This window comes from Mustelus asterias, chromosome 20 (genome assembly GCF_964213995.1).
Source record: "Mustelus asterias chromosome 20, sMusAst1.hap1.1, whole genome shotgun sequence".
Classification (NCBI taxonomy): domain Eukaryota; kingdom Metazoa; phylum Chordata; class Chondrichthyes; order Carcharhiniformes; family Triakidae; genus Mustelus; species Mustelus asterias.
The window spans coordinates 59,254,046-59,278,327 of record NC_135820.1 but is presented as its reverse complement, the minus strand read 5'-3'; the positions used below and the strand labels follow the sequence as shown (position 1 = coordinate 59,278,327).

At 43.7% G+C, this 24,282-nt stretch overlaps 1 protein-coding gene across 2 annotated transcripts in view; it reads right to left on the bottom strand.

The window, feature by feature from the left end:
* The window catches only part of LOC144508565 (microtubule-associated protein RP/EB family member 1-like), a 60,930-nt gene that overhangs the window by 25,621 nt on the left and 11,027 nt on the right, over positions 1 to 24,282 (bottom strand). For both annotated transcript variants that reach the window (XM_078236630.1, XM_078236629.1), the window contains exon 2: positions 220 to 352. In XM_078236630.1, the coding sequence (XP_078092756.1) occupies positions 220 to 340 (121 nt within the window). In that variant the 5' untranslated portion in view covers positions 341 to 352. The remainder of the gene's footprint in view (positions 1 to 219; positions 353 to 24,282) is intronic.

Below are 24,282 nucleotides of genomic sequence, written 5' to 3'. Positions count from 1 at the left end.
TCGTGAAAGCATGGCAGTTCTCAAATTTGGCCAGCAAGCGAGGCAGGAGAGTGGGAACAAATGCAGAAAGATCAATTGTAGAGGACAATTATTTTGTTGCTGGATGTTTTCCTCGTACCCATACTCCAAATTTGGATCCTTTCATGAATATATGTATATCCTTTCATGGCACATAAAATATACAATATATCCATTACTCCAATATCATATTATAGTTACCTGAACACAGCTGTTCAATTTTTGTATAACTCAATTGAAGAGAATCGTTAATCCATGCTAGCATCTCATGCCGACTTAGATTGTCGCTGGTCACAGATGTAGAATAAACGTTCACTGCCATTTTCTTTTAATCCTGGAAAAGTAATTGAAGTTTTAAACAATGCACAGGAAAACTATGGCAAAAAGCATTATTCAGCCTTACAAAAAGTGTAACATACATCAGTGTTGTGGACTAAAGAGACAAGAGCTGCCCTGTCGAATATTTGAACACCACATGTTAATAGGGTTTGAAATTAAAGATGTTTCCTCCTCAAATTGGCAACATGAAACAAAAACAAAAGCACTTGCAACTTCCACCATGTAGCCTATGATTCTCACTTTAAGTACTGCAGATTATAAGATTCTGCGATGATGGTTGATGGATTCTCCCACTGCTTCGATGGATGAGGGTTCAGTCAAAAAAATGGTTTTGAGTCTAGGTTGATCTTGTCTCACGTGACAAGATTTGCATAACTATCAGTGTGGGATGGATAGAAGGATTGACTTTTCAGTGTGCACACTTGTTCTCGACTCTCTTCTACAAATGTCAAAAAATCACTTCATGACAGAGATATCTGCATTTGGTAGATTTTCCTCCATATATTGGTGGGACCCAGTTTGCAAACTCCGAGGTTAGCTTTCAGATTGCCTTTATATCCAAATTTGGGACATTGAGGTGTGGGTTCCTGTGTTCAGTAGTACTCATACACAAGAACAAGGAGGACTCGGCCATTCAGACCTTCGAGCCCACTGCGCCATTTAATAAGATCATAGTTGATCTGACAGTAACCTCCCACCTACCCCCGATAACCTATCACCCCTTGCTGATCAAGAAACTATCCACTTCTGCATTCAAAATATTCAGAGGTTCTGCTTCCACAACCTTTTCAGGAAGAGAGTTCCAAAGGCTCATGATCCTCAGTGGAAAGATTTTGCCTCATCGCTTTTTTAAAAACTTATGTTTAAACAGGGACCTCTAGTTCTAGGTTCTCCCACATGAGGAAACATCCTTTCCACATTCATCCCTAAGTATCCTGTACCCTTCAATATTCAGATCCCAATCCTGCAGTCATGTCTCCGTAATGGCTACCAAATTGTACTTGCTTATTTCTGTGTGCGCTCTCAGTTCATTTGCTTTGTTTTGAATGCTATGTGCACTCCGCTAGAGCTTTTAGTTTTATCCTTACTGTTTTTATAACCTCTAGTCTCATCCACTGATCTACTGTTAGATTTGTACTCTCAAACCTTTCCTGTCATGGTCTGTTTTTCATTTCCCGTAATACCTTTCTCTTTCACCTTGTCTGTTCCTTGATTTACCACATCTTCATTTGATCCCTTCTGCCAACAAACCTTTCCTACTTCCCTCGTTTTGCTGTTTGCAAGAACATTGGCCATGGCATGGTTTGTGTGTAGAACATCCCAATGGTACAGTTCCCACTTTCACCAGTGCCCCACGAACTAGAACCCACTTCTCCAACATAAAAATCTGGTATATAAAAGTTGCAACAGCTGGGAGGACTAACGGAAAAATGTTCTGCTTTCTTTTAGACTTTAGTTTAGTGCAAGTGAATTTTCAACATCAACAAGTCATGTGAATGTTAACACAGAACATTTTGTTAGCACTCTATGCCTGGAGATCTTAGTTCAGTGACGCTAAACCACAATGCTGCCTGATCTACTGACTGTTTTTAATTCCAAATTTTATAAATGATTTGTAATAAGAAACAATAATAAACAGTTACACAGTAAATTGAGCTAAACTAGGAATAATGACACACTAGAATAAGGGCCAACAGGCCAAAGATAATAAGTCTTTTTAGTTATTTTCATAGAATTATACAACACAAAAGGTGGTAATTCTCTGAAAGACCTAATCAGTTAATCCCACTCCCCTGCTCCTTTCCTTTGCCCTGCAAATGGAAATCTCCAATTTTTGTTTGAATGTTGCGATTGAATCTGCTTTCACCACTCTCTGGAAGTACATATCAGATCATCCGTAATCTCTCCCTGGTTCTTATGCGAACTCTCTTAAATCTACACCCATCATAATTTTGAACACTTCTATTAAGAACACAGGATGGTAGCGGTAAATCATTCAGCTCCTCGAGCCTGTTCCGCCACTCGAGATCATAGCTAATATCTGTATTGAATTCCATCAACCAACCTTGGCTCCATTTCCATTTATACCCTTGTGACAAAATTTTATCAATCTCTGATGTTAAATTGTTAATTGAGTGAGCATCTACATCTTCGTACGAGACCACCTTTATATGACTGTTTCCTAACTTCTCTCCTGAATGGCCTGACTCTGATTTTGAAGATATATATTTCCTTGCCAAAACAACTCCACACCAGAAAATGTTTTTCTCTCTTTATCCTATCAATTTAAAGGCATTAAAAACAAATTCATCCCTTAAACCAAGTCAAGTTGTATTTATAAACTCTCCTCATAAATGGAGCCCTAGGAATATTGTGGCTAAACTGCACAACACTCCTGCCAAGGCCAATGGCCTTTTTAGGATATAGTGTCCGGCCCTCCAAAAATGATCTAAACAGTACTTTGCATAGTTGCAACAAAAAATTATATTTATATTCTAGCTCTACATTCTATTAGCCTGATTGACTGAATACCTTTTGTACTGATAAACTAAATTTTAGCAATCTGTTTTCATGGATCATCGTGTCTGCGTGGGTTTCCTCCGGGTGCTCCAGTTTCCTCCCACAGTCCAAAGATGTGCTGGTTAGGTGCATTGGCCATGCTAAATTGCCCCTTAATGTCCCAGGATGCGTAGGTTAGAGGGATTAGCGGGGTAAATACGTGGGCTTACAGGGATAGGGCCGAGGTGGGATTGTTGTTGGTGCAGACTCAATGGGCCAAATGGAGTCCTTTTGCACTGTAGGGATTCTATGATTCTATGAAATAGTGCAGCTACATAAGTTCCACCAAGTACCAATGACATTAAGAGCTGTCAGCTCCTGGATGTTCACAAATCATCGGATTCCTCAGAATAGGATCCACAGAAGGAGGAGGAATAATAATTTTCAGCTTGGGCATACACCAACGAGGAGTCTACCGTGATGACAAATGTTAAGAACATAAGAACATAAGAAATAGGAGCAGGAGTAGGCCATCTAGGCCCTCGAGCCTGCCCCGCCATTCAATAAGATCATGGCTGATCTGACGTGGATCAGTACCACTTACCCGCCTGATCCCCATAACCCTTAATTCCCTTACCGATCAGGAATCCATCCATCCGTGCTTTAAACATATTCAGCGAGGTAGCCTCCACCACCTCAGTGGGCAGAGAATTCCAGAGATTCACCACCCTCTGGGAGAAGAAGTTCCTCCTCAACTCTGTCTTAAACCGACCCCCCTTTATTTTGAGGCTGTGTTCTCTAGTTTTAACTTCCTTACTAAGTGGAAAGAATCTCTCCGCCTCCACCCTATCCAGCCCCCGCATTATCTTATAAGTCTCCATAAGGTCCCCCCTCATCCTTCTAAACTCCAACGAGTACAAACCCAATCTCCTCAGCCTCTCCTCATAATCCAAACCCCTCATCTCCGGTATCAACCTGGTGAACCTTCTCTGCACTCCCTCCAATGCCAATATATCCTTCCTCATATAAGGGGACCAATACTGCACACAGTATTCCAGCTGCGGCCTCACCAATGCCCTGTACAGGTGCATCAAGACATCCCTGTTTTTATATTCTATCCCCCTCGCGATATAGGCCAACATCCCATTTGCCTTCTTGATCACCTGTTGTACCTGCAGACTGGGCTTTTGCGTCTCATGCACAAGGACCCCCAGGTCCCTTTGCACGGTAGCATGTTTTAATTTGTTTCCATTGAGATAGTAATCCCATTTGTTATTATTTCCTCCAAAGTGTATAACCTCGCATTTCTCAACGTTATACTCCATTTGCCATATCCTCGCCCACTCACTCAGCCTGTCCAAATCTCTCTGCAGATCTTCTCCGTCCTCCACACGATTCACTTTTCCACTTATCTTTGTGTCGTCTGCAAACTTCGTTACCCTACACTCCGTCCCCTCCTCCAGATCATCTATATAAATGGTAAATAGTTGCGGCCCGAGTACCGATCCCTGCGGCACGCCACTAGTTACCTTCCTCCAACCGGAAAAACACCCATTTATTCCGACTCTTTGCTTCCTGTCGGATAGCCAGTCCCCAATCCACTTTAACACACTACCCCCAACTCCGTGTGCCCTAATCTTCTTCAGCAGCCTTTTATGGGGCACCTTATCAAACGCCTTTTGGAAATTATCAAACGCCTTTTGGAAATGCTGTGTTAAGGCTTTGGCAATGAGATCTAGCTCCAAAGAATGACTCCATGCCCATACAGTGCATACAACAAATCACTATCAGTCCCAAAAGGTTTTGTCATTTTGAATACAAGGTATGTAGATGAGGAACGGGCCAACTGCAGATCTCAATCTCAAAATTGAGATTTCAGAGAATCCCTACAGTGCAGAAGGAGGCCATTCAGCCCAAAAGCACTGCACCGACTTGCCAACAGAGCATCCCACCCAGGTCCTATCCCATAACCCCATGTATTTATCTTGCTAATCTCTCTAACCTACACATCTTAGGACACTAAGGGACAATTTAGCATGGCCAACCTAACCTGTACATCAAGGTAAAGGCAAAACACTGGATGCTGGAAACAGAAAATGCTGGAAAATCTCAGCAGGTCTGACAGCATCTGTGGAGAGAGAATAGAGGCAACATTGAGTCTGGATGACCAGTTCTGACAAAGGGTTATCCAGGCTTGAAACATTGGCTCTATTCTCTCTCCATAGATGCTGTCAGACCTGCTGAGATTTTCCTGCATTTTCTGTTTTTTGTAACCTGTACATCTTTGGACTGTGGAAGGCAACAAGAGCAACTAGTAGAAACCCACACAGGCAAGGGGGGAACATGCAAACTCCACACTGTCACCCAAGGCCAGAATTAAATCCAGATCTTCTGTGTTGTGAGGCAGCAATGCTAATGCATGATTTGTCACCATGTTGTTTAAGTGGACCAATGTTGTTTTGATGGCTGCCACTGTAAATTGAGCTCTATAGCATAGGTTCGCAAATGTATACTACATTCTGTAGAGATAAGAACTGCATATACAAGAGAAAAGTTTACCTTTTAAATTGTTTCCTGGTATGTGGGTGTCAATGATAACACCAGCATTTGCCGCTGTTCCTAATTGCCCTCGAGAATGTAGCGGTGCGCCACTTTCTTGAACCACTGCAATCCTAAATACACCCACAGTGCAGTTAGGGAGAGGGTTCAGGATTTTAACCTAGTGAGAATAAAGGGACTATGATGTTGTTCAAGTCAGGATGATATATGGCTTGGTGAGGAAATTGCAGGTGGTGGTGCTCCCATGCATCTGCTGCTCTGCTTCTTCTAGCCAGTAGCGGCTGTGGGTTTGGGAGATGTTGGAAGGTGCACAGTGCTTCTATTGAGTTAATCAAATGGGGCCAAGCCTCAGGCATTTTTGTTGACGCACTCATCCAGACACGCGGGGAGGCATTGCATATTTTTGACCTGTGTTTGTAGATGGTGGTAGGCGGTGAGGTAGTCACCACTTGACCTGCTCTTCCAGCCACAGTATTCATATAGCTGATCCAGGTACATATCTGATCAATAGTGACCCTCAGGATCATCTTGATGGTAGGGGAGTCAGTGTTGATAAGTCATTATTAATGGACAGTTATGTATATTGGTACACTGGAAGGGGCCTTTAACTCTTAAGTTTACAGGGAATAAAAAAAGCTTTAAAATTTCCAGCAATTGTCGCAATAGTATCACATATTAATTATAAATCTTCCTAAATGTGCATACAGCTGTCCCAACAATGATTAGTATTGAAATTAAAGCCTATTCAACTGAATAGGATTTTAAACTATGGAATTCAAACTATTTGAACAGATGCAATGAATTGACATCCAGCTCTGGGTCAATATTTTCATGTTATGATCAGCAGGATACAAAAGAAAACGTAGGATAACATTCTCACTTATTTTCCAGCGGTCTGGCTGCAGATATTGACTACACATAATTGGTTTATCATATAATTTAACCATCACATAGTGACAGATGCCACTTATATTGCTGCACATAGAGTATTATTGAACAAACACTCTCGTCACACATTCCTCCAACATGAGTGAATTCAACACTAATGAAAGACATTTTACAATGCACAAAGAGGATGGCACGGTGGCAGAGTGGTTAGCACCACTGCCTCACAGCGCCAGGGACCCAGGTTAGATTCTGACCTCGGATCAGTGTGTGTGAAGTTTGCATGTTCTCCCTGTGTCTGTGTGGGTTTCCTCCGGGTGCTCCGGTCTCCTCCCACACTTCAAAGAAGTGTGGGTTAGACTGATTGGTTATGATAAATTGCCCCTTAGTGTTAGGGGGATTAGGAGTGTAAATATGTGGGGCTATGGGGAGTGTTGTCAGTGCAGACTCGATGGGCCAAATGGCCTCCTTCTGCACTGTAGATTCTATGATTCTATGAAAAAGGGAACGTTGGAAGAATTAAAGAGAAGTGCACATCTTGTGCAAACTACTTCTTCATACTCAATAGAAAAATTCAGAACATCTATTAAAGTCATAAGTTATAACTTATGTCATCATTCTTACCAAATTGCTATTCTGAACTTTGAAATTAGTTCTGACCACTCTTCTGCCAATAGTAATCAAATATAAACTTTTCTATGGCAGTCAATTACTTCTATAAATACTCTGCTCCTGCAATAGGCCATTATTTTGTAATGCTGCAAGTGCGCAGGGGCAACAAGGTGGACAAGTCACATAGAAAACTTTCATACCAATGAGAGAAAGCCAAACAAGACACCCATCAAGTGCAACCTGACAAACTTGGCCTAAAGAATGTTAAGAAAAATTATTTTTGGAAACCTGAACAGAGTGGATCCTTCAACCAGTTCTACCATTCAAGTCTGTTCTACCATTTAAATTCATCTGTACCTCATCCCATATCTCTCGATAACTTTACCCAAGAAAAATCTGCTGATCTCACAGTATGACAATTTCAACTGACTCTGTATCCAGTGTACTAGAGGGGAAAAATTTCATATTTCATAATCCTTATAAATGGCCTAGCTCCGATTTTAAGATAAAAGCAAAATACTGTGGATACCAGGATCTGAAACAAAAACAGAAAATGTTGGAAAATCTCAGCAGGGCTGACAGCATCGTTGGAGAGAGAACAGAGCCAATGTTTTGAGTCAGGATGACCCTTTGCCGGAGCTGAAGACAAGGAAAATTGGACAATATTTATATGCGAGGATGAGGGGGGCTGTAATTGATAGCAATGGCATAGACAGGCAGACAAAGGGAATGCAAATAGTGAAGATAAAGGCTGAGAATAGTGCAAAGAGCGTCCATTAAGAGATCTGAATATATAGCAGCCATTAAGAGATCGGAATGTGTAAATGGCAGAGCAAAGGTGTAGAGTGTAGGAATGTGACAGAAAGCGAGCTTTTAGTAGTGGAAAAACAAAAATATGCTGTAACAAAGATAGATGAATAAGATTAAAGAAAGAAATTAAATAAAATAGATGGAGATAGAAGAGAGAGTTCATGTTCTGAAGTTGTTGAACTTAACGTTCAATCCGGAAGGCTGTAAAGTGCTCGATCGGAAGATGAGGTGCTGCTCTTCCAGTGTACGCTGAGCTTCACTGAAACATTGCAAAAGTGACAGAATTCCCACTCACCTGAAGAAGGGGCTTGGAGCTCCGAAAGCTTGTGTGGCTTTTGCTACCAAATAAACCTGTTGGACTTTAACCTGGTGTTGTTAAACTTCTTACATTGCAAAAGGCCAAGGACAGCCATTTAAACACTTCACCCTGCTCTCCTTTTCACGTCTGTCCTTGGCCTTTTGCAACGTTCCAGTGAAGCCCAACGTAAGCTGGAGGAACAGCACCCCATATGCCAATTAGGCACTTTACTGAACACGCCATCTCACTTTGTGCAGAACTTAAGAAGCCTCACAACACCAGGTTAAAGTCCAACAGGTTTATTTGTAGCAAACGCCACTTGTGTGGTGCTGTGGTCACTGTTCTCCTGAAGGCTGGGTAGTTTGCTGCAGACAATGGTCTGTTTGAGGTTGTGCGGTTGTTTGAAGGCAAGAAGTTGTCCGCAGCAAACTACCCAGCCTTCAGGAGAACAGTGACCACGGCACCACACAACCCTGCCACAGCAAGCTCTGCAAGACGTGCCGGATCATCGAAACGGATGCCATCATCACACGTGAGAACACCATCCATCAGGTACACGGTACATACTCTTGCAACTCGGCCAACGTTGTCTATCTGATATGCTGCAGGAAAGGATGTCCCGAGGCATGGTACATTGGGGAGATCATGCAGACGCTACGACAACAGATGAATGAACACCGCTCAACAATCACCAGGCAAGAGTATTCTCTTCCTGTTGGGGAACACTTCAGCGGTCACGGGCATTCGGCCTCTGATCTTCGGGTAAACGTTCTCCAAGGCGGCCTTCATGACACACGACAGCACAGAGTCGCTGAGCAGAGACTGATAGCCAAGTTCCGCACACGAGGACGGCCTCAACTGGGATCTTGGGTTCATGTCACACTATCTGTAACCCCCACAACTTGCCTGGACTTGCAAAATCTCACTAACTTTCTTGTCTGGAAACAATACACATCTCTTTAACCTGTGCTTAACGCTCTCTCCACTCACATTGTCTGTACCTTTAAGACTTGATTAGCTGTAAAGACTCTCGTTCCAATTATTCATGTAAATTGAGTTTGTGTCTTTGTATGTCCTGTTTGTGATCAGAACTCCCACCCACCTGAAGAAGGAACAGCCAGTTCCGAAAGCTAGTGGTGTTTGCTACAAATAAACCTGTTGGACTTTAACCTGGTGTTGTGAGGCTTCTTACTGTGTTTACCCCAGTCCAACGCCACCATCTCCACATGCAGAACTTATCCCATACCTTCTGGAAGTTTATATAGAAAACATTTTCAGACACATGGCATCAACCCCAGTTAATGCACTAAGAAATTTAGTTGGATTAGTCGTGCATGACCAAACATCATAAATCTACGCAAAATCACTGATCAGCTTATACTTGTTCAAATTGTTTTCACTGTGTCCCTGATCGGTACAATTTGGACAAGCTGAGCGAGTGGACAAATGCATGGCTAATGTAGTGGAAAAAAAAAGAGGTTATCCGTTTTGGTGGCAAAAACAGGAAGGTAGATTATCTGAATGGCTATAAATTGAGGGGACAGGGGGAGGGGAGAGAGAGACGTTCAACAAGACCTGGGTGTACGCCAGAAGGTAAGCATACAGGTGCAGCAGGCAATAAAGGCGCAAATTGTATGTTGGCCTTCATAACGAGAGGATTCACGTACAGGCACAGGGATGTCTTGGTGCAATTATATAGCACCTTGGTGAGGCCACACCTGGATTGTGTGCAGTTTGTGTCTCATCTGAGGAAGGATGTTCTTGATACAGAGGGAGTGCAGCAAAGGTGAACCAGATTGATTCCCGAGATGGCTGAGCTGACGTACGAATGTTTTTCAAGGAGTTAGATAGAGCTCTTGGGGCAAAAGGGACCAAAGATTTGGGGGAATGCAGGATCTGGCTATCAAGTTGGATGACCAGCCACGACCATACTGAGTGGCGGAGCAGGCTCAAAGGGTCGAATGGCCCACTCCTATTTTCTATGCCTATTTTCCATGTTTCTCCCTCCAGTTTTAAACAATGGAATGACATTTGCAATTTCCAATCCAATAACCACTATCCCTGAATCTAGAGAAAAAGGTTATCAGAAATACACCTGCAATTTTCCCATGTTTCTTTCAATACAATAGTGTGTAAATTTTCAGGAGCTTGGAATTTATCAATCCTAAGATATTATTTTCTCCAATACCATTTTTTAAAAATTCCTTTGAAAACAAAACCGAGTATTAATTTAACAAGTCTGCAGTTTCCAAAATACTTCAACAGTTCTACATTACCTCCGTCCGACCGCACACCTCTTCAATTTAATAAAACATTTACAGCTGGTTTTAAAATACCTCAAGTTTTTGCTCATGTTCAATTATTCATCTTAATACTGTCTTTGTATCATTTATTCTCTTTAGTTATCTTAGTCTGTTAGATTTCCATTTTAAAAAATTCACACACGCCTTTCTTAACTTAATACTATCTCTTACCTTGTTTGTGGACCCATGGAGTGTACCAGTTTTGTATTTAAAATCAAACACTATTTTAAATACCTCAGTTTGTACTCACCTCTCAAATGCCTGATTGAGAAATTAAACAAATAAATTTGAAGCATAAATTCATCGTAAGGATATGATGTAGTAATATGGATCAGCTCACCCCAGTTCACTCATTTATTTATTGCTCATCCCTTGAAAATCCTGGTTCTGCAAGATGCTTATTCCTCTCTCTATTAAGAATGAGCAACAAATGCTGGCCTAACCAGAGATGCCCATATCCCATGAAAGAATTTTAAATACATGCTTTCCTGCTCTCCATAGTAACACAATTGCACAATGCATTATCACTGAATTCCTGCATTCTTTACTGTTTGAGTTCTCCCTATACTGTTTCCACTGCCTGATTTCCCCTTATTGATGTTAATCCTTCCCATTGCTGCAATTCAGTCAGAATTCTCACAACACATGGTTAAAGTCCAACGGGTTTATTTGGTAGCACAAGCCACAAGCTTTCGGAGCACTGCCCCTTCACCAGGTGAGTGGGAGTTCTGTTCACAAACAGGGCATATAAAGACACAAACTCAATTTACAAAATAATGGTTGGAATGCGAGGCTTTACAGCTAACCAAGTCTTAAAGGTACAGACAATATGAGTGGAGAGAGCATTAAGCACAGGTTAAAGAGATGTCTATTGTCTCCAGTCAGGAAAGTTAGTGAGATTTTGCAAGCCCAGGCAAGTTGTGGGGGTTACAGATAGTGTGACATGAACCCAAGATCCCGGTTGAGGCCGTCCTCATGTGTGCGGAACTTGGCTATCAGTCTCTGCTCAGCAACTCTGCGTTGCCGTGTGTCGTGAAGGCCGCCTTGGAGAACGCTTACCTGAAGATCAGAGGCCGAATGCCCGTGACTGCTGAAGTGTTCCCCAACAGGAAGAGAACACTCTTGCCTGGTGATTGTTGAGCGGTGTTCATTCATCCGTTGTCGTAGCGTCTGCACGGCCTCCCCAATGTACCATGCCTCGGGACATCCTTTCCTGCAGCGTATCAGGTAGACAACGATGGGACTACGATGTTGTGGCCATTACGGAGACATGGGTAGAATAAGGACAGGAATGGTTGTTGGACATTCCGGGGTATAGATGTTTCACTAAGTGTAGGGAAGCTGGTAAAAGAGGTGGAGGAGTGGCATTGTTAGTCAAGGATAGTTTAACGGCTGCGGAAAGGCACTTCGAGGGGGATCTGCACACTGAGGTAATATGGGCTGAGGTTAGAAATAGGAAAGGAGCGGTCACGTTGTTAGGAGTTTACTATAGGCCCCCAAATAGTAATAGAGATGTGGAGGAAGAAATTGCTAAGCAGATTATGGATATGTGTAGGGGTCACAGGGTAGTTGTCATGGGGGACTTTAACTTTCCAAATATTGATTGGAACCTTTGTAGGTCAAATAGTTCGGATGGGGCAGTTTTTGTGCAGTGTGTGCAGGAGGGTTTCCTGACACAATATGTGGATAGGCCGACAAGAGGTGAGGCCACATTGGATTTGGTACTGGGAAATGAACCGGGCCAAGTGTTAGATTTGGTTGTGGGAGAGCACTTTGGAGATAGTGACCACAATTCGGTGTCTTTTGTTATTGCAATGGAGAGGGATAGGGCCGTATGGCAGGGCAAGGTTTACAATTGGGGGAGAGGTAATTATGATGCGATTAGGCAAGAATTAGGGGGCATAAGTTGGGAACAGAAACTGTCAGGGAAAGGAACTAATGAAAAGTGGAACTTTTTCAAGGAACAAATACTGGATGTCCTTGATAGGTATGTCCCTGTCAGGCAGGGAGGAAATGGCCGAGTGAGGGAACCATGGTTCACGAAAGAGGTGGAATGTCTTATGAAAAGGAAGAGGGAAGCTTATGTAGGGATGAGGAAACAAGGTTCAGATGGCTCGATTGAGGGTTACAAGTTAGCAAGGAATGAGCTGAAAAAGGGGCTTAGGAGAGCTAGGTGGGGACACGAGAAGTCCTTGGCGGGTCGGATCAAGGAAAACCCCAAGGCTTTTTACTCTTATGTGAGGAATAAAAGAATGACCAGGGTGAGGTTAGGGCCGGTCAAGGACAGTAGTGGGAACTTGTGTATGGAGTCAGTAGAGATAGGCGAGGTGATGAATGAATACTTTTCTTCAGTGTTCACCAAGGAGAGGGCCATGTTTTTGAGGAAGAGAAGGGGTTACAGGCTAATAGCTGGAGGAAATAGATGTTCGGAGGGAGGATGTCCTGGCAGTTTTGAATAAACTGAAGGTCGATAAGTCCCCTGGGCCTGATGAAATGTATCCTAGGATTCTTTGGGAGGCAAGGGATGAGATTGCAGAGCCTTTGGCTTTGATCTTTGGGTCCTCGCTGTCCACGGGGATGGTGCCAGAGGACTGGAGAATGGCGAATGTTGTTCCTCTGTTTAAGAAAGGGAATAGAAATGACCCTGGTAATTATAGACCGGTTAATCTTACTTCGGTGGTTGGTAAATTGATGGAAAAGGTCCTTAGAGATGGGATTTACGACCATTTAGAAAGATGCTGATTAATCCGGGATAGCCAGCACGGATTCGTGAAGGGCAAGTCGTGCCTCACAAATTTGATAGAATTTTTTGGAGGTAACTAAGTGTGTTGATGAAGGTAGGGCAGTTGATGTCATATACATGGATTTTAGTAAGGCGTTTGATAAGGTCCCTCATGGTCGGCTTATGATGAAAGTGAGGAGGTGTGGGACAGAGGGAAAGTTGGCCGATTGGATAGGTAACTGGCTGTCTGATCGAAGACAGAGGGTGGTGGTCGATGGGAAAATTTTCGGATTGGAGGCAGGTTGCTAGCGGAGTGCCGCAGGGATCAGTGCTTGGTCCTCTGCTCTTTGTGATTTTTATTAACGACTTAGAGGAGGGGGCTGAATGGTGGATCAGTACATTTGCTGATGACACCAAGATTGGTGGAGTAGTGGATGATGTGGAGGGCTGTTGTAGGCTGCAAAGAGACATAGATAGGATGCAAAGCTGGGCTGAAAAATGGCAAATGGAGTTTAACCCTGATAAATGTGAGTTGATTCATTTTGGTAGGACTAATTTAAATGTGGATTACAGGGTCAAAGGTAGGGTTCTGAAGACTGTGGAGGAACAGAGAGATCTTGGGGTCCATATCCACAGATCTCTAAAGGTTGCCACTCAAGTGGATAGAGCTGTGAAGAAGGCCTATAGTGTGTTCGCTTTTATTAACAGGGGGTTGGAGTTTAAGAGCCGTGGGGTTATGCTGCAACTGTACAGGACCTTGGTGAGACCACATTTGGAATATTGTGTGCAGTTCTGGTCACCTCACTATAAGAAGGATGTGGAAGCGCTGAAAAGAGTGCAGAGCAGATTTACCAGGATGCTGCCTGGTTTGGAGGGTAGGTCTTATGAGGAAAGGTTGCGGGAGCTAGGGCTGTTCTCTCTGGAGCGGAGGAGGCTGAGGGGAGACTTAATAGAGGTTTATAAAATGATGAAGGGGATAGATACGAGTGAACATTCAAAGACTATTTCCTCGGGTGGATGGAGCTATTGCAAGGGGGCATAACTATAGGGTTCGTGGTGGGAGATACAGGAAGGATATCAGAGGTAGGTTCTTTAAGCAGAGAGTGGTTGGGGTGTGGAATGGACTGCCTGCAGTGATAGTGGAGTCAGACACTTTAGGAACATTTAAGCGGTTATTGGATAGGCACATGGAGCACACCAGGATGATAGGGAGTGGGATAGTTTGATCTTGGTTTCAGATAAAGCTCGGCACAATATCGTGGGCCGAAGGGCCTGTTCTGTGCTGTACTGTTCTATGTCTATGTCTACAACGTTGACCGAGTTGCAAGAGGATGTACCGTGTACCTGGTGGATGGTGTTCTCACGTGAGATGATGGCATCCGTGTCGATGATCTGGCACGTCTTGCAGAGGTGCTGTGGCAGGGTTGTGTGGTGTCGTGGTCACTGTTCTCCTGGAGGCTGGGTAGTTTGCTGCGGACAATGGTCTGTTTGAGGTTGTGCGGTTGTTTGAAGGCAAGAAGTGGGGGTGTGGGGATGGCCTTGGTGAGATGTTCGTCTTCATCAATGACACATTAAAGGCTCCGGAGAAGATGTCGTAGCTTCTCCGCTCCGGGGAAGTACTGGACAACGAAGGGTACTCTGTCCGCCGTGTCCTGTGTTTGTCTTGAGGTGGTGCGGTTTTTCGCTGTGGCGCGTCGGAAATGTCGATCGAAGAGTCGAGCGCCATATCCTATTCTTATGAGGGCATTTTTCATCGTCAGAAGACAAACACGGGACATGACGGACAGAGTACCTTTCGTCATCCAATACTTCCCTGGAGCAGAGAAGCTACAACATCTTCTCTGGAGCCTTCAACATGTCATTGATGAAGACGAACATCTCGCCAAGGCCATCCCCACACCCCCACTTCTTGCCTTCAAACAACCGCACAACCTCAAACAGACCATTGTCCGCAGCAAACTACCCAGCCTCCAGGAGAACAGTGACCACGACACCACACAACCATGCCACTGCAACCTCTGCAAGACGTGCCGGATCATCGACACGGATGCCATCATCTCACGTGAGAACACCATCCACCAGGTACATGGTACATACACTTGCAACTCGGCCAATGTTGTCTTCCTGATACGCTGCAGGAAAGGATGTCCCAAGGCATGGTACATTGGGGAGACCATGCAGACGCTATGACAACGGATGAATGAACACCGCTCGATAATCACCAGGCAAGAGTGTTCTCTTCCTGTTGGGGAACACTTCAGCGATCATGGCCATTCGGCCTCTGATCTTCGGGTAAGCGTTCTCCAAGGCGGCCTTCACGACAACGCAGAGTTGCTGAGCAGCAACTGATAGCCAAGTTCTGCACACGAGGACGGCCTCAACCGGGATCTTGGGTTCATGTCACACTATCTGTAACCCCCACGACTTGCCTGGACTTGTAAAATCTCACCAACTGTCCTGGCTGGAGACAATACACATCTCTTTAACCTGTGCTTAACCCTCTCTCCACCTCACATTGTCTGTATCTTTAAGACTTGATTAGCTGTAAAGACTCGCATTCCAACCATTATTTTGTAAATTGAGTTTGTGTCTTTATATGCCCTGTTTGTGAACAGAACTCCCAGTCACCTGATGGAGTAGTAGTGCTCCAAAAACGTGGCTTGTGCTACCAAATAAACTTGTTGGACTTTAACCTGGTGTTGTGAGACTTCTTACTGTGCTTAGCCCAGTCCAACGCTGGCATCTCCACATCGTGATTCAGTTCAACAGATTTATTTGGAATCACGAGCTTTCGGAGCGCTGCTCCTTCCTCAGGTGAGTGTACCCTATCTAGTCCTCAGGTGTTGTGAGACTTCTTACTGTGCCCATCCCAGTCCAATGCTGGCATCTCCACATCGTGATTCGGTCTGGTCAACATTGTTATTCCTTTCCTGCTTTCCCTCTGTGAATTCCCTACAACCCGGAATATTTAACTCCCAATTATACCCAGGTCACTATAATGGTCCTTTAAGATGAATTTGTGCTTCAAACCTAGCTGTTTGATTTCTCACAGTCACTATCCCCTTCCTACATACATGACTTAATGGTCTATTTCTCACTTTTTGATCGCTGATTCTCTATACATCCATGAGCAAAATCTCCACACTGGAGGACTTCTGGAGCTTACACAGCAAAACAATGACCAGTGGCAATGAAGCTAGTTCAAAAGGCACATGACTGAATGCTTATCAACCGCAATCACACTTAAACCATTGCCTACACTGCAGTGCACCTAAAACTGCCACAAAAGAACAATGTGTACAGTTAAGCACCTGTGCATCACTCAACTGTTATTGAAAGTCAAGTGAATTAGGAAGTTCAGTGCCAGTTTCAACAAAACTGAAGACTACAGTTTTGGTGTTTAGCTGCAATTTAACAAATTTAAAATAATAATTCTGACACATATTCAAGGATTCTATCACAACCAATTATGAGCTGCCAAAATTGTCCACAAAGAATGGTCGGCATGACTTGGATTCGGATTACATCAGTACATTTCAAAAGTAGCGTGATTATACTAAGGCCATTCAGACTGGAATGTGGTCTTCCATTACTGTAGAGAAGCATTCCTTCTGAATGTTTGTAATTATTTTGTAATTCCATTAAATGCAAATAAATTTATAAATAGGTATGAAGGAATAATTTGAACTTTCAAGAAGAGTCATGCTGAATACTCATCCCATATTACATAACCCACATTTTCACTGTTACAAGAAGGATTGATATAGTTTTCTTGATCCTTCATCCCTTTGTTAAACACTCATCCTACAGCTAGCTTCAGAGCTTACAGACTACTCAGGCATGATTCCCAGCTTTAAACATATAGCACAATGGAAAAATAAGAAAAAACAGGCTTGTGCATCATTAAAAGTTGCACACAAAGAAGCTCTTTTCCTTACTCATCGTAATTGAATCGTGTCTGGATCACAACCACTTCTAGCTTGCTCTCAGGTTGGATCTAATATACCAAAATCTTTGAGAAATGGTGACTGCTGTGTTAGCTGGTAGAGATCACAGCAGGCAAAACTAGCAACTTTTCACCAAGTAATTTTGGATTCTTTGCTTTAAAGTTCAAATTTTATACTTTATACTCAATAAATCTTTGATGTGTCGTAAGGCAATGCTCCATATTTTTTTCAAAATGTGATGTTTCAATTTCAACTGACTGGAATCTTTATAATTTGAACAGAGACAGAGCAAACATGCAAGGTCACATTCCAAGGTGAAGGTGAGAAACAGACAAATTACTCTCTGGGGAGCGTAGAGAGAGACATTTCCTATAATCCAGCCACCCACCAAAATTCATTACTACTGAAGGAAGAGACAATAGGGCGGCACGGTAGCACAGTGGTTAGCACTGCTGCTTCACAGCTCCAGGGTCCTGGGTTCGATTCCCGGCTCGGGTCACTGTCTGTGTGGAGTTTGCACATTCTCCTCGTGTCTGCGTGGGTTTCCTCCGGGTGCTCTGGTTTCCTCCCACAGTCCAAAGATGTGCGGGTTAGGTTGATTGGCCAGGTTAAAAATTGCCCCTTAGAGTCCTGGGATGCGTAGGTTAGAGGGATTAGTGGGTAAATATGTGGGGGTAGGGCCTGGGTGGGATTGTGGTCGGTGCAGACTCGATGGGCCGAATGGCCCCCTTCTGCACTGTAGGGTTTCTATGATTCTATGATTTCTATGATTAAAAATGCAAAGTACTGGATATTGAAACACAAGAGTGCTATCAGCAGGCACATCCAAAACCTCTTGGAAATACACAATGGGTGAAGTATTTCAAGACACGGCTGCCCAGCCACTAGAGAGAGATTGAAGGTGACACAGACGGTGTCCAAAAAGTCTTCAGTAAAGGAAATGAGTTGAGTTCTCTCTCTCCCCCTTTTCTTTTGGAATAAGCACACTGCCTGGTTTGGGATGCCAACTCAAACAAGAACCTACCCGCAAACCAAGATCTCTTAATAATTGCAAAATCTTCATCTGAAGCTATCCATGTCCAAGTACAGCAAAACATGGACAATATCCAGATTTGGGCAACAAGTAGCAAGTAACATTCATACCACACAAATACCAGGCAATGTTAATCCCCAAGAAGAGAAAATCTAATCATCACCCCTTGACATTCAACAGCATTACCATCGCTTTATTCCCAACTATCAACATCCTGGGGTTTACTGTTGACCAGAAACTGAACTGGACTAGCCATATAAATACTTTGGCTACAAAAGCAGGTCAGAGACTAGGGATTTTACAGTGAGTAACTCATCTCCTGACTTCCCAAAGCCTGGTCATCATCATCAGGAGTGTGATGGAATACTCTCCACCAGCCTGGATGAGGAGTGCAGCTCTCAAGAAGCTCGACACCATCCAGAATAAAGCAGCCGCTTGATTGGCACCCATCCACAAACATTCATTCCCTCCACCATCGACACAGTAGCAGCAGTGTGCACCATCTACAAGATGCACTGCAAAACTCAAAAGTTCCTTAGACATCACCTTCCAAAAACCCATAACCACTACCATCCAGAAGGATAAGGGCAGCAGACACATGGGAACACTACCACCTGGAAGTTCCCTTCCAAGTCACTCGCCATTCTGACTGGAAAACATATCGCCGTTTCTTCCCTCTCGAGGGATCAAAATCCAGGAGCTGTTTGTATCGACACTACAAGGGTTGCAGTTGGGCAGTAAGTGTTGGTGATGCTCACAATCCAAAAATAAAGGAAAAATGACCACATTCAAGAAACCAGTTAACCTACAACAGCCACAATGATCACAAGTTACACTTCAAGACGTGTGTGGGTGTGTGTGTTTGTATGTGTGCACGTGCCCTAATGACTGCATGAGGGCAGAATACTTTACGTTGAATTTTTATTTTATTTCTTTTAGCAGGAGAGTGGGTGGGGTGCAGCCGGATGGCGAGAGGGGTGGGTCGGGTCAGGAACAGGAGAAGGAAAGAGAATTCCAGGAAAGAGACAGGGGAAATTTTTTAAAAAATTAAAACAGCTCAAGCTGAGAGAGGAGTTTCCCACTGTGCCCACTGAAGACATCCCTAGTGAGGGCACCACTCCTAACTCAGTCTTGAGGACCAAGGTATTCAAGTTTCCTCATTTAATCTCCAAGTATAACGAGGAGGGCTTGGATCTCTTTTGAAAGGCTAGTATAGCAGTTAAAGTGGTCAGCCCAACACTGGCCCCAACCTAAGGAATGTTCAACAAGCTATGAGGCAGCAAAAAGAGCTCACGCATACCAGTTCATGCCAAAGGGATACCGTCAGAAATTCCATACCCCCAGGGAACAATCAGTAATACCTTGAATTTGAACAGCTTAAGGAGTTCACTTTTGATTGGTGAGTATGGGCATTTAAAATTGAGGGCTCCTATGAAAACATTTGTGAAATAATTCTCCTTGAGCAATTCATAAATTCCATAGTTTTCTTGAGGTCACATTTTCCCAGAACAAGGAGTGCAAGCCTATGGTTACACAGAGATACAGGGGCCAACCAAATTCTACTACTGGGAAAAAGCATGACCTTCCCACCAAAGAGTGCAGTCAATGCCAAAGTAAGGTGTATTGAAGGAGGGTACATGCCCATCCCTTAATGCCAGATGCACCTGGAGTGTAACTTACATCAGAGTGGCATGGTAACACTATGGCTTCACAGCACCAGGGACACGGGTTCGATTCCGGCCTCGGGTCACTGTCTGTGTGGAGTTTGCACGTTCTCTTTGTATCTGCGTGGGTTTCCTCCGGATGCTCTGGTTCCCTCCCACAGTCCAAAGATGTGCGGGTTAGGTTGATTGGCCGTGCTAAATTGCCCCTTCGTGTCAGGGGGACTAGCAGGGTAAATACATGGGGTTATGGGGATGAGGCCGGGTTAGGACTGTTGTCATTGCAGGCTCGATGGGCTGAATGACCTCCTTCTGCACTGTCGGGATTCTATTATAGAACCAGTGATTGCGGGAGTCACTCCAAGTTTGCCTGTGAATGGGGTCGACCTGCTCCTTGGCAGTATCAAAAGTGATAGCATCCTCAGTAGTCTTAGAGAAGCCATTCAAGGTCAGGGATACAGAACAGCTGCAAGAGAAAGTAACTATCATTTTCCCTGACTGCATGGTAACCTGATCTATGACCAGACAAACTCCAGAAAACCAAATGGCACTCTAGACAGCTGACCCTACTGGTTACCCGAAAACTTTTTCAAGAGTCCAGAGGACTCCAAGGACGTAGGTCTTTTCTAGTTGCAGGTTGTTAAAAAAAGTTACCTTAGGCCACCCCAACTAAAGTCGAGGCAAAAGTAATTGCTGAATGCTAATACATTAAAATTGAGGTGCTGACGAGTAAGTGGACCTGGAAACGAGGAGTGGATAGTGATCCAGCAGGTAGTGTTGCTGACAAGGTACTGTGGGGAAATATTAAGCCTAGATGGCTGGGCATGTTGCTATATGAATAACTCGAGCTGGATATTTTGCTGGCAACACCTCCACAAGGATGCAGTAAGGTGTTGAGTGAAAACCCCAACCTGCAATAAAACCTATGATTTGCTCCCACCCGAGAACCATATCTGTCCAAATAGTTACAGGAACATTAATACAATTCTTTATCAGAGCTCAAAATTCATGTCCTGAATATTTCAGGAAGTCCTGGGCATGACCCACATGAAGTCCTCGGTGTATCATCTGCAGTCACAGGGGACAGTAGAATGGTACACCAGACCCTAGAAACAAATCAGGCATACTGCCATGAGTGCCCCATGACTGGGATAAAGGACTAGATTTTCCTCCATTTGCTACCAGAGACTTGCCCAATGAGTCCACTGGTTTCGCTCCATCTGAATTGGTTTACAGAAGTGAGAGCTCCTCTGAAACTAATCAAGGAGGAAGGCCCCATGTTAGACCATGTTCTGTGAGTGACTCGTGAGAGCCCTTGATGTGGTTGAGAACACTTAGACAGATGAACGTACAAGGGTCCCAATCTTTCAACCAAAAGATTACATATTAGTGTTCCTACCAATACCAGATGAACCCCTAAAAGACAGGTTCAGTGGCCTGTACTAAGTAGCAAAACAGCTTGCGGAGGTAAACTGTCTAGTTGACATACCAGATCACAGAAAAAAAGGTTATGTCATGTCAACACAACAAAACAATATCACAGTCAAGAAGGGGACACGGTGGTAATGATCCCACCAATAACAAAAGACCTGAGAACAAAACAGTGAGGATGAACTGGAGGGAAATGCGAGTTAGACCCACACTGAACTCCCTACTGGCAAAATTAGACACCACATTCATCCGCTTAAATGCAAAACAGTGAGGAGACTAGAAAAGGCTGCTCACTGCATTTAAAAGCATTTGTAGAGACAAGCCAGGCTGCACCACTTTAGCTCTACATGATAAGGATGTGGGAGGCGCCCCACCTCTCAACCGTGTACGTCCATAAAAGCTGGCCCAGGTTCAGGAGGAAGCTAATTACATGCTGGAGCACCAACTAATAGAATCTGGCAGCAGCAGCTGGAGCCCCCAGTTGCGCTTGCACGCAAGCTTGATGGCTCCACAAGGTTCTGCACTGACAACCAAAAGGTTAATGCAATGACTACAGCTAACCTCTAGCCAATCCCCCACCTGAAAGACTATGTAGACAGGGTAAATAATACAGCCTACATTACAAAGATACGATTTACACAAAAGATACTGGCAGGTTACCTAAACCATCTCTGCAAAGGAAATTTTCACATTCATGACTGCGAATGAGTTATACCGGTGTTGAGTCATGCCATTTGGACCCAGAAACACACCAGTCATCTTTTAAAGACTGATGAACCGGGTAGTGGCGGACTTATCCAATTTAGTATGCCTAGACAACTTCCTAGTTTACAGTAACACCTGGAAAACACTCAGAGCAACTAGAAGCCTTCTTCCAGAAATTACACTCAGCTGACTTAGTGTTCAATCCAAGGCTCAGGTGACCTACCTAGGACAAGTAGTAGCCAGGGAAAAATACTGCTCAGAGTTGCAAGGTACAAGCCATTACACAGCTTCTCATTCTCACAAAGAAAGGAAAGCAGGAGATCTTTTTGGGATGTGTGGGTTAACATAGAACATTACAGCGCAGTACAGGCCCTTCCCACAAGCTTGTCCCAAATTTCAGCACGAGGAGTCATAGTCTAAGGTTAGAGGGTAAACCTTTTAGGATTAGATGAGGAGAAATTTCTTCATCAAGAGAGTGGTAAGCTTATGGAATTTGCTATCACAGAAAGCAGTTGAGGCCAAAACAATGTAGGCTTTCAAGGAGGAGTTAAATATAGCTCTTGGGGCGAAGGGAGTCAAGGACATGAAGGGGAAGGTGGGACAGGCTGGATGATCAGCCATGATCATAATGAATGGTGGAGCAGGCTCGAAGAGCCTACCCCAGCTCCTATTTTTCTATGTGACTGCCCCACTGACAGTTCTGCTACAGAAAAGCAGCAAAATTAATATGGACCAAGAAATGCCAATCAACTTTTGAGAAGTTGCAAGCCCTTTTAACAAATGACCAGTGCTAGCAGCTCCAGACTTCTGCCAAACATTTAAAGTGGCCACCGATGCTAGTGACCTCAGGCTAGGAGCTGTCCTCCTCCAGAGGACAAATCAGGAATAGACACACCAATCAGGTACTTCTCCAAAACTTTGAACAAAGATCAAAATGGTATTCCACAGTAAAAAAAGACTCTAGGTTTATAGTGGCTCTCAAAAACTTTTGGTGGGAGATACAAGGCTGAAATGAATACAGAGAGACCACAGTCTATACTGACCACAACCTTTAAATCTTTGTGGAGAAATTCAGAAATCAGAATGCAAGGTTATGTCATTGAAGTTTGCTTTTCCAAACATACCATCTAAAAAATCACACAAATGCAGGCAAGTTAAATGTGATTACGAACACCCTGCCTAGAACTGAGAGACTCAGTTAGAATTGAAAGGACAATGCAGACCAAGGATAAGGCATAAATGAAAGTGAATGTGTTTTTATAACTTGCAATGAAATGTGAGTGAATCTCATTTCATTTAACGTGATGAGGTGTTACAAGGCTATGCCCCTTTATTTTTTCAACTATTATTTTTTTCAACTTTCAACTAACTGGAGCTTTTGCAATTTGAATGAGGACAGAGCGAACTTCTCTTAAAAAGCACGGTCACATTCCAAGGTGAAGGGGAGAAACAGACGCATCACCCTCTAGGGAGCGTAGAGAGACATTCCCTTTAATCTAAATCACCCATCAAAATTCATAACTATCTAAGGAATGGAAATTCTGGACATTTGGAGGTGGCACAGTAGCACAGTGGTTAGCATTGCTGCTTCACAGTTCTAGGGACCTGGGTTCGATTCCCGGCTTGGGTCACTGTCTGTGTGGAGTTTGCACATTCTTCCTGTGTCTGCGTGGGTTTCCCCCCGGGTGCTCCGGTTTCCTCCCACAGTCCAAAGATGTGCGGGTTAGGTTAATTGGCCATGCTAAATTGCCCCTTAGTGTCCCAGGATGCGTAGGTTAGAGGGATTAGCGGGTAAAAATGTGGGGATATGGGGGTAGGGCCTGGGTGGGATTGTGGTCGGTGCAGACTCGATGGGCCGAATGGCCTCTTTCTGCACTGTAGGGTTTCTATGATTTCTATGATTGAAACAATGATTGCCACTGACAGACATAATACAACACAGGTGAAGTATTTCAAAGAAAGGCCGCCCAGCCACGAGATTGCAAGTGGCACAGGTAGTATCCAAAAGTCTTCAGCAGAGGAAAAAGGGCTCTCTCGCCCCCTTGCTCTTTTGGTCCAGGAAGCCAGATCTATCAGGAACCTACCAACGAACCGAGATTTCACTTTAATTGCAACACCGCATCCAAAAAAAGCTATCCCTACACCTTAAGGACAATCAAAGGACACTTAATCATATACCCTTTTTTCAATCGAACTTTAACTCCCTTTTTTCCTATGTGCCCTAGTGCATGAGGGCCAAATGCTTGGTGTTGCATTTTTATTATTTTACTCCCCTCTGATTTAGTTGTTAATAAATTTGCTCTTTGACTCAAAAATCTTGATTGATTGGCTCCTTATTGCTCACAGCTTAAATAATTCAATACAGTTTGATTTGGAAAAGGCACGTCTTTGTAAAAATAAAAGAAACTTAAACCTTTGTTGTGAACAACCGAGGCAGTTTCACCTGGTTGTAACAGATGT